Source organism: Felis catus, chromosome A1 (genome assembly GCF_018350175.1).
Source record: "Felis catus isolate Fca126 chromosome A1, F.catus_Fca126_mat1.0, whole genome shotgun sequence".
Classification (NCBI taxonomy): domain Eukaryota; kingdom Metazoa; phylum Chordata; class Mammalia; order Carnivora; family Felidae; genus Felis; species Felis catus.
In genome coordinates, this window is record NC_058368.1 from 19,572,758 (window position 1) to 19,583,820 (window position 11,063).

At 51.7% G+C, this 11,063-nt stretch overlaps 1 protein-coding gene across 15 annotated transcripts in view; it reads left to right on the plus strand.

Moving 5' to 3' along the window:
* The window catches only part of ATP7B (ATPase copper transporting beta), a 78,084-nt gene extending 68,187 nt beyond the window's left edge, over positions 1-9,897 (plus strand). For 7 of the 15 annotated variants that reach the window (XM_045052525.1, XM_045052511.1, XM_045052529.1 and 4 more), the window contains 6 exons: positions 481-624; positions 1,804-2,045; positions 3,684-3,887; positions 3,988-4,105; positions 4,570-4,672; positions 5,296-7,767. In XM_045052525.1, coding sequence (XP_044908460.1) covers positions 481-624; positions 1,804-2,045; positions 3,684-3,887; positions 3,988-4,105; positions 4,570-4,672; positions 5,296-5,569 — 1,085 coding nt within the window. In that variant the 3' untranslated portion in view covers positions 5,570-7,767. Of the gene's footprint in view, positions 1-480; positions 625-1,803; positions 2,046-3,683; positions 3,888-3,987; positions 4,106-4,569; positions 4,673-5,295; positions 7,768-9,584 lie in introns of those variants that run through there. The other 8 variants (XM_019825930.3, XM_023251165.2, XM_006927260.5 and 5 more) reach the window with 3 other exon arrangements.
* The last annotated feature ends 1,166 nt before the right edge of the window (positions 9,898-11,063 follow it).

Genomic DNA, 11,063 nt, shown 5'->3' on the forward strand with positions numbered 1-11,063 from the left:
TTTTTTTAGTAAATCTTTAAAAAAAAGAAGGCGACAGGGGAAGACTCGCCTAGACTTTTAGGAGGAAAACCTTTAAGACATTTCCTAGATAGAGACTAGTTATTTGCTGATGCCCCTTGGGTCAGGCATCTGTACCAAGCTACAATTGCTGCTTCAAATCTCGGCAGAAAAAGAACCAGCAGATACCTCTTAAAGGCAAATAAGAACACTGCCTAATGGTTAATGGGCTCATAACATTTTCACACATACTGCATGTACCTTTTAATCCACCCCGTTTTAATCCACACGCTCACATTCCACACATTAATTACTCTTTTTTCCCTGGTCCTTCAAGGATGGTGCTACGAGAGGGGCTTACTAGGTACAGTTTTTCAGAACGGTTGAAAGGACATTCTGCTGTTCAAAGGATCCCACGGTTTTTAGTCCTTTCTCACAGTAAAATTGGACTCTTTGGGAATAACCACCAACTCTTTTGAACAGATGCAACCCCCCAGACCTTCTCTGTGCTGATTGGGAACCGCGAATGGATGAGGCGCAACGGCTTAACCATTTCCAGCGACATCAGTGACACTATGACAGATCACGAGATGAAAGGCCAGACAGCCATCCTGGTGGCCATTGATGGTAAAACGCCCCACCCACCCCTGCCTTCTGCTCTCAGAAACGAAGTTTCTTAGGGCTATCTGGCAAAAATAGACTTTCTCGGTTTTTTTTTTTTTAAATATATTTTCCTGTCTGTTAATTTAAATTCTATAGCCCAAAAGGCTGCCTTTCCAGTTTTTCACTTCGTTCTCGGTCTGGAGGTGTCTCTCTCGTTGTGTCCCTCCTTCCCCGACACCTAGAGCGAGGCGGTGTCGGCCTCCTTGGTCTTACGTTCTACGCTGCCCTCGCTATCATTGTCTGCGTCCGTCCAAGCCCGACGTTCGGTCACCCGCCTCCCCCATCACTGCAGGCGCAGCCGCGGTTTGCTGTCCGGGAAGGTTAGCCGCGGGGTGCCCTCCAGTAGCGAGACCCACTGCCCCGCTCCACAGAGCTCTCCAGGATTGCATGTGTCTCAGTCCTCAGGTTATGTCCGCGGCTTCACGCCTCAGTGGATTGGAATCTTCCTTTGCTGGTGTTCTCTCTTATAGAAGTGAAACTGTATGCAGATGAGCAACATAAATTATTCTCATTTTTACTGCTTCAACCAGATATGTCCTCTGTCACTCTTTTCTCCTGCTCACACCACCATGCCCTTTCCAAAGTCCTTATAAGCCCGCAGTCCCCTCAGCAACTGAGATCGGAATCTGCTCAGCTGAAGGGGCCGTGCCCTCGGTCACACCACTCGCCCGCATCTGTCCCCCCGCACCCCAGTCCTCGAAAGCCTTCCTGCCTCAGGATCCGAAGATTCACGCAAAACAAAACAAAACAAAACAAACAAAAAAGTTATACAGAGATGCGTTCTATAGGAAGGACTGATTTTCTGTTTGGACATTCATCACTTTTAAGTAGCGTTTATTGTACTCATTCCGATTCTCGTGTTCCAAAAACAATAGCTAACATGCATTGCGTTATTATGACCCAGACACTCTGCAAAGTGATAGATGTTCCTTGCAGGATATTTGGAAGATTCTGAGAACTATAAAGAAGAAAATGAAATTACTCCTTATCCTAGCCTTCGGAGAGCCACTGTTAGCATTTCATGTTCCTTCCAGACTTTTGTATGCATCTACAAATGTAGGTAACTTTTAAGAATGCAGAATCAAAGCCACGTTATGTTTTGTACTTCGGTGCTTTACTTTCACATGTGATGTTGCATTATAGAAACGATCACCGGTAGTGGAGCCTCCTTTATTTCCTCCTTTGCCCCTCGGGCCACCCAGCGCCCACCATTGAGGACTCACCTGAGGGTGTCCCCTGCAGGCGTGCTCTGCGGGATGATTGCCATCGCGGATGCTGTCAAGCAGGAGGCAGCCCTGGCCGTGCACACGCTGAAGAGCATGGGCGTGGACGTGGTTCTGATCACTGGGGACAACCGGAAGACGGCCAGAGCCATTGCCACCCAGGTGGGCGCTGGGGGCCGGGGATCTTCCCCCTTTCAAATTGATCTTAAGCCCACTGGAGCAGTTTGAGGGGGAAAAGTCAGCGACAGCCAGCGCATCCAGTGCCCCACCTTGCGTCTGGTCTTTCCCCGTGCTGGGTGCGTTTCTCTCCTCATGCTCTGTTCTGGCCCGAGCTGTGCAGCATCCCATGGGAGACCACTGTGCTGCCGTTGCAGAAGGCAATTCCAACGTCCTCTGCATCTGTATCTCCAATGGGGAAAAAAAAAATCATGGCTTGAGAGTTGAAATATACAACTTTCTAGATTTGGGGTTTAAGGGAATGTTTTGTCAGCTCAGCTCTTTTTTTTTTAACGTTTATTTTTGAGTGAGAGAGAGAGAGAGCACGCATGAGTGGGGAAGGGCAGAGGGAGAGGGAGACACGGAATCTGAAGCAGACTCCAGGCTCCGAGCTGTCAGCACAGAGCCTGACGTGGGGCTCGAACCCAAGGACCGTGAGATCACGACCTGAGCCGAGGTCGGACGCTCCACCGACCGAGCCACTTGGGTGCCCCAGCTCAGCTCTTCCCAAGTGTGTGCAGCCGACACGGCTGGGTCGCGGGCAGTTCTCCAGCAACGCTCACTCCCAGGCACTGCTTCCTGTCCGCCCGACTCCGCCCAGGCCGATGGCTCCGGTGCAAATCCCTAAAAATTACACAGCCTCCCCAAAGAGGTGTAAAGTGTATGTTTTTGAAAATGAACTGCTTCCTATAAGGGAAGCCCCAGTACCTCTCTAAACGTGGCCTTCCTTGCTAACGATGGTCTTGTTGAGTACCCATGCCTCTTCCTGGTTAAAAATCATTTATCAGTTCAGCAAGCGCTTCCTAAGCACCACCTATGTGACAGGCCACAGAGCAGAGTGAAGAGGGCACCTGCCCTCCAGCAGCTCACTGCGCTGGGGGGAGGGTGGACCAGTGACCAGGGTTGAACTGAGGGCTCAGTTCTCCAACAGAAAAGTGCACAGGACATGTGGGGGATGCCAGATCACACCCCCACCCCCGCCCTGGCAAGGGCTGGAGACCCCTGCCCAGGGGAGGAAATGCTTGAGCAGGGGTGGTCAGATGAAGAAAAGGGGGAGGGATGGAGAAAGGGTAGCCGACGGGTCCAGGACAGAGCAGGCAGCCTGAGCTCCCCAGCAGTGGGCTGGAGAGCTGCCAGGAGCTGAACGGGGCAGAGTCCAGGCTGGGCCTGCTGGGCCACAAGGCAGGAGGCCAGAGACACGCAGAAACCAGTTATGGGGGGGGCCTCGGGAGGCAGACCGAGGAGTGCGGTTGTCATCCTAAGGGAAGTGGGAGCCACTGGAAGTCTTTAAGCAGGAGGGTAGCGTGATCGGCTGACCACTGCTTCGGGAAGACCACGGTGGGCATAGGGGGAGGGGAGGCTGGGAGGTGGGCAGGGAGACCCGCAGGGGCCTAAGCCTCCGTGGAAGTGGGGGAGGGCACCAGGATGGGCACGCATGCCCTGGGATCTGCCGGGTTTGGTGACTGACGTCATCGGCTGGACCGGGGGAAGATGACTCACACATTTCTGCTACTGTTCACCGTCCTTTGCCAACAGCAGGTGTCGTGTGTTTGTTCCTTGACTTCTCTTTTCCTTTCCCTTTAGGTTGGCATCAACAAAGTCTTTGCAGAGGTGCTGCCTTCTCACAAGGTAGCCAAGGTCCAGGAGCTCCAGAATGAAGGGAAGAGAGTCGCCATGGTGGGAGATGGGGTCAACGACTCGCCAGCCTTGGCCCGGGCCGACGTGGGCATTGCCATCGGGACAGGCACAGATGTCGCCATTGAGGCTGCTGACGTTGTCCTCATCAGAGTGAGCTTGGCTCTGTCTTCTCCCGCCCTGTTGTCCAGGTCATGGGAGCGGTGAGGGCCGTGGGACAGAGCTCCTGACTGACCGTGTGTTCCTCCTACAGAACGACTTGCTTGACGTGGTGGCGAGCATTCACCTCTCCAAGAGGACCGTCTGGAGAGTACGACTCAATCTGGTGCTGGCATTGATTTATAATCTGATCGGGATACCCATCGCGGCAGGTAGGGTGGCTCTCACCTGTTTGCTGACCTTTGACTCCAGCTTCTTTGACAGCAGGCTTCTGTCTGCCTGCTGGGTTCCTGCCAGCCTAGTGGGTAACCCGCTTCACTGGCTGCCAGGGCGTTTTAGAAAGAGTTTGGTTTCATTATGTTCTCTGCTTCATAAGTCTCTAAAGGTAAACGAAAGCTGCAGAGAGGGTCCCTGGGGTTCCCTGCTCCCTTGGAGCTCCTCCTGAAACCCACGATGCCATTTGGGGACCGTCCCGGGAAGGCCAGGGTGGGTGGGTGAGCCCAGTCCCTTTGACAGCACCCCTACCCAGCTCCGAGACTGCCTGTTGGCACATGGTCATGACGTGGCAGCAGGGGCTTCTGAGCCACCCCAAGGAAGAGAACTTCACAGTGGGCAGCCCAAAGCGGTGCCCCTCACCTCTGGGCTGTGGCGTGAGTGTCGTCCTTCCCTTGGCCAGGGGTCTTCATGCCCATCGGCATTGTGCTACAGCCGTGGATGGGCTCAGCAGCCATGGCGGCCTCCTCCGTGTCTGTGGTTCTCTCGTCGCTGCAACTCAAGTGGTGAGTCCCTGGAGGCGGGGGCATGTGCCACGGCGGCACCCCCCAAGCCTTCTCCCTCCGCCCAGCCACCCCTTTCCCTCTGCCTCCTGGGCTGGATGGATGTGTGCCATGTGCAGGTTCCCAGCGCACCTGAGGCAAAGACAGGACGGTGGAGCCGTGTGTGTGTGTGTGTGTGTGTGTGTGTGTGTGTGCGCGCACGTGTGTGTGTAATGACTTAATCAGCACCACGAGTGAGTAATTCTCCACCTCGCAGCCATCATCATATGCTCGGCTGTTATAGTTAGTTGGCTCAGGAGTTGTTGACGTGGAAATGTCATGTAGACATGGGATCCTCGTGCATTATTATTTTTCCTTTTTTGAAAAAGATATTTGTTCATGCTTTCACTTAACAAAAGTTAATGGCAGCCTATTATGTGCCAGGCATTTAGATAGCAAGTTTCTGAATCAGGTGAACTTTACCTGAATCCTAGGAGCTCAATACCCTCCCCTTTAAAATCCATGAGGTTTTGATACTGTATGTTATTGAAAGACTTTGATGAGAGGTCTTTGCCAAGTTTCCAAAAAGAAAAAAAAAAAGCCTCTGTCCACAATGTCTCAAATGCTCTTGGATCCTTGCCTTGCAGCTATAAGAAGCCCGACCTGGAGAGGTATGAGGCCCAGGCCCAGGGCCGCATGAAGCCCCTGACTGCGTCCCAGGTCAGCGTGCACGTTGGCATGGATGACCGGCGACGGGACTCACCGAGGGCCACGCCCTGGGACCAGGTCAGCTACATCAGCCAGGTGTCTCTGTCCTCACTGAAGTCGGACAGGCTGTCTCGGCACAGTGCTGGGGCTGACGACAATGGGGACAAATGGTCTCTGCTCCTGAATGACAGAGATGAGGAGCAGTGCATCTGAAAGCTCCGGGCGGGGACGGTCCCGGGGCTCGGTCTCCTTGCTGAATAGTCGGGCCGGCTTTCCTGGTAGACGGGGCTCGGGCCGGTCAAGTGTGGCACCAGCAGCAAGACGGACGAGGCTCCTGTCCGGCCTCGGGGACTTCCGCTCCCTGGACATTCCTGGTCATCTCTCCTAGCACATGCCGCATCCAGACGTGGCCCCTGGGTCGGCCCACCCTGCCTAGATCCCACTAGCACAGGGACCAGGCATCCTGGCCAGACCCTGCTGTTGGCACGAGCTTATCGGGAACGTGGCTGGACTCTCGCAGAGGAGGGGACAGCCAGCCCTCCACACAGGCCTCTGCTTTTGTGTTTGGGATGATTGCTTGTAAAAGGACCAAAAACTTGGCTGGGCCTTTCCTTAAAACTCATGAAAAGCCGTGAGTTTTTACAAGACCCACATGCATCGAGTGTCTGAGACCGCAGTTTACCTCAAATGCACCCCATTGACTTCTGCCGGCACGGTTTCTTCCTTTTCTGTTCTTCACACTGGGGATGTGCCGCCCCCTCCCCCCCCCCCCAAGCCCTGCCCGGTCTCTGAGGGCATGGCTGATGCCGTAGTGATCCCTGCTGCTGCTCCCGGGCACCTCTGCCAGACTCTGCTCCCTCACATGCTTGGCCGGAGAGCCTGCCATGCTTCTCTTCAGGTTGAGGAGAACTTTCTTTCTCGCTAGTGTGCCGCTTGGCCACAGAGTCCTGGCCACGTGCTCAGCGGCCACGGTGGCCTCCTCCGTGTCTGTGGTTCTCTCGTCGCTGCAGCTCAAGTGGTGAGTCCCGTGGGGCGGGAGCGTGCACCACAGGCGGCACCCACTGGGCTGTCTCCCCCACAGAATGGCCTGCTGTTGTGGATTGTCGCTGCCCCACTGGAGGGAGGGTCTCAGAGCCTGAGACCTGAGAAATTCTGCTCCCTGTGGGGTCCAGGCACTTGGGACCCTGGGAGGCCTGTGGTGCTTGAAATGGGTGTCCCACGGGGAGGTGTGTGCGCTCACAGGAACCTCCTTGCAGGCCTCCGGGAGCTTCAAATTACATGGTCTGCTGCGTGACCGTCACCTCGTGGCATTCATTCAGAACTCCTGCCAGGCGTGCCCCTGGTGGTGTGCAACTCCAAGCAAACAAGGATACCCAAATCAGAGGAAATCAGTTATTCTCCATGAGCTCCTACTTCTGCACCCTGAGTCAGTGCCTTAGGAAAGGAGTCACCACACCTTCCCCAAGGGAAAGTCTTTCACACTTTGAGTGGCTCTTTGTGGTGGGGCAGGAATGGGGCCAGTTTTAGACTCTAAAGTCGGTGGTAGTTGACAGAACTACATGGGAGTAGACGAGTAGGATGAAATAAATTTTAAGGTAGAGCCCTGATCGCATACACAGAATAATTTTATTTATTGAGTATCAGTTATTTTTCAGGGACAATATAAGCACTTTCTATAGGTTACCTCTAATCCTCCCAGCATACCAGCAAAGTAGATACTATTGTCCACATTTTATAGGCGGGGCAGTAGGCCCAGAGAGGCTACGTATCCTGTCCAGGATCACACAGCCAGCACACTTGCCAAAACGGGGATCCAAATCCATGTCTCTTGGCTCTGAAGTCTTTTCTTTATTGCCGCTGCCACCCGAATATCAGTTTGGTAAGAATAAATAGGAAAAGGGCACTTGGCTCTTAGAAGAACAAAGCTGCCAGGCAATACACTCATTGTTATCAACTGGGCGTGAAATTTGACCGTGGGGTCAACTTCCTCACCTTCTCCTTGGATGGTTTGTTTCCATTTTCGCATATGATTCCATTCTGTTGGGTCTTGCCCTCTAAAATGCAAGTGCAGGGTTCTGTAGTGCCTCTATCGTTTTCAGTCTTCCTCTCCTTCCAGGCCCCTTCCCGTTCTTCCCTTCCTTTATTCCTGGCTGTGCTTGGGAGTGTTTCTTGTTTTCTTAACTAGGTTAATCATTGTCTAAAGAATCTAACTGCATTGATTTTTTTCAAAGGCTTTTAGGACCATAAACATCATGTGTATATGGCCATGAAAATATTTATATAATTGCACAGAATGTAACCTTTAGATGTTCAAGGGGTAAGGATTTTTGTGTGCGTCGGATAAGAGCAGTCCCTATTCCAAAAACTTTCCATGCTGTATTAGAATAAAGTTTATTTTTATTCATCTGAAAGTCTGCCTCTTGCTGGCTCCGCGTGTGTGAGAAGCATAATTGAGGCCAGTGTGGCTCCGTCTTCACTGAGAACTTCTGCAAGGTGCCGGCTTTGGTCTGCCTCATCAGGGCACAGAAGGGCAGGGTTTTAAACCGTGGAGGCCGTGGGGGGTGGCCAGACCCTCTGATGTGCCACCCCTGGCACCATGTGGGCCCGTCTCCTGGATACAGGGCCTGCCTTGGCGGTGTGTGGAGAGAACCCTGGGGGGCGACCCCATCCAGGTATCTGTCCCACCGGGCCAGACACGGGCCTCGATCTGCCCCATTAGATGCACCTCTCTCATCGAGAGGAATCGTCAACAAAATGCTGCGTCAGACACGCGTGTTTTAATCCGGAGGGATGTGTTTTGGGTCCCTTGGCCCTAAGGGAGCGGGGCAGGGGGAGTAGTCGAAGAGTCTGGGCCAAGGGGCTCTGCTGGGAAGGCTCTGTGGGCATCTTGGGGTGGCGAGCGGGCCGCAAGCGAGCTCCAGCTGAGGCCGAGGTGACAGAGTAATTTATCATCCAAACCAGGACACTTTTAAGAGTGAAAGGAGGCGCTATTAATACTTGGCCAGGCCAGCCGGCCTGCAGTGACACTAGCCAGCAAACTGGGACGCGTGGTCACCTTCCCAAAAAGGGAGATAGACCTTGTGAAGTCACTGACACAAACTGCATCACTTCAGAATGCGGCTCTCATTGTAGATTCTGTGGACATGTTGGTGACATATCCTTTATCCAATTTGAGATTTTTCCCTCTGTCATATCCTGAGACCAATGCTTCTCCATAGAATCACTGAGGTGGTCATCTTTGTGGCCCAGTATGACCACATCAAGAACCAGTCACAGATGTGTCACACTTCCTGGTGCCCTACGGTTTCTCCAGCACACCATGTAGGACTTCAAGCCAGGCACCCTTGACTGTTTTTCTGGAAGCCCAGGTGTGGGGGTTTCGTTGTATGCATGTCTCCTTGTGGGAAGAGAGGATTCCATTTCTTTAAAAAATAGATCTTTCTAAAATTTGAGATCTCCCTGATACGATTCCACACGCACCAGAATAAATCACAGCGTCTATCCATTTCTGATAAGTTTTCAGCCTTTAAGATCTCCATGAAGGCTTGTGAAGGACAGAATCTACAATGAGAGCTTATAGGGGTCACCCTATGAGCAAATAATAATTGTAGTTTTCTTGGTAAAGATGGCACCGGGAAACTGATGTGTCAAGAGGTAGATACTGAAGTTGTTCTGCTAGTTTACTAAGAGACCAAGATTGGGGTGCCTGGGTGGCTCAGTCGGTTAAGGGTCTGACTCTGGATTTTGGCTCAGGTTATGATCTCACAGTTGATGAGTTCAAGTCCCACATCAGGCTCTGCACTGACAACGTGGAGCCTGCTTGGGATTCTTTCTCCCCCTCTCTCTACTCCTCCCCAGCTCAAGCTCACGCTCTCTCTCAAAATAAATAAATTAAAAAAAAATTTAGAAACCAAGAATAATAAAAGTGGCCTTAATTTTAAGAAAATCCAGCATAGACCAAAATCAGCCCACCAAATAGGTTAATTAGAAAAAGATTATTTGAATTAGGAGGTATTTTTTTTATGTTTTAAAAAATTCATGTCAATATTTCAGTAGGTAAATTCCCTAATGCATATAGAGTTCTCCTTGAGTTAGGAAAGTTTTATTTTGCATACAACTTTTTCTTAACTGCATCTTTTATTTAAAGACAACAAGCAGATACAGAGGAATGCATATACAGAGAAATGCTCTCAGCAAGCATTCACGCTGACTCAGTTTCCCTTTGCAGATGACCCTGTATGTGGGAGCGTGGATCTAGTTTGGAATGCACTGTGGAGCTGCTGGGAACGAAACCACTCTGCTTTCTGCATTTTCTCAGCTCAGGCAGGGACACATACGCCGCTGTGTGGGTTTATCCCAGAGGGAGATGTCTACTTGTCTGCTGTTCTCCTTTGTGTGAAGACAATGGCAATGGTTGAAATTACAGGATAGAGTACGAGAATGTTAAATAGTGCCACGAAATCCCAGCGTCTCCTTTATTCGATTCAAAGAGATGAATAAACACATGTGAAATCATCCAAGGGCTAAGATGAAAACAAGGATTGATGGAAATGTAACATTCTTTCCTCTGAAAAGGAAATAGCTGTTACTTCTTTTTACTTCCTATGAATGTGGTAACCACTTACAGCAAGATTTAAGCATAGAGATCTGTAAACTGGGGAGTGGGGAAATAGCACCCAAAAGGAAACCCCACGAGCATGATTATGTGGAGGGCGTCCTTCGTGGGAGAACCACATGGAGACCCTGAGGGAGCAAAGCCTGTCTGTCTCCGGGGGCCCAGCGTCCTGATCTAGTGGAGGGAGAGGTGCTGTAACGTGCCGGGGACGGAGCTGTTGTGAACCGACTGGTACCCAAGACCCCGTGACAACGTTCAAACCCTGGGAGGCCAGGCCGCCAGCTGTGTGCTGGGGCCACAGTGGGCTCTGTCTTTCCTGCTCACCCTGTCCTCGCAATGACAGTAAGAGCGGTGGGCATCAGTCTCATTTCCTCAGATGGGGGTGACCAAGCTGAGGGGCCTCCAGCGGACTGTCCAGGGGACAAAGCCGGGAAGGGTGTTTAAGCCCACTCAGCTCTGGCCCTGTGGGGCCCACCCACCTCCCTGCAAAGGTGATGCCCAGTGCTCTCGGCAGGAGAAGCTGGGCCTCCCTGGCACCCCTGGTCCCCGTCACATGCTTGGGGGAAGACAGTGTCCTTTCGCAGGACTGTGTGGTTTATCTCAAGAGCCACCAGGTGTCTCTCTGTCCAAAACAACCTCCTAGTTGGCAGCAGGATCCTAAATTCTCTTGATCATTTTTTTTTTTTTTTTGGAGCATCTGGAAATTCAAATAAACCTCATCAAAATGAAAATGGGAGACGTGGCAGAAGGTGAGGCTGGAGTCTGGCTCTGGCAAAGGGGCCTCTGAACTACGATGTATTTGTCTGTGCTGGCAGCCCGCATTTAGCCGTGCGGAGTACATGGTGGGGACGACTCGGCAGTGAATTTCTCCATCACCATGTGCGTCTGAGCTTCATGCTATTTCCAAGTTAAGGCTTTTTTTTTTTTAAGCTTGAACATTAAAAAAAGAAAAAAAAAAGAGTTTTAAAGGCTCATAGTGATTTTCAATGGCCCCTAGCTCTAAGTTCTGAGACTCCTGTGTTTGCCTTGGGTTTATAGGACTCCACCCCAACCCCCTGGGCAGAAGTGTGTTCCCCGCAGTGTCCAAATGAC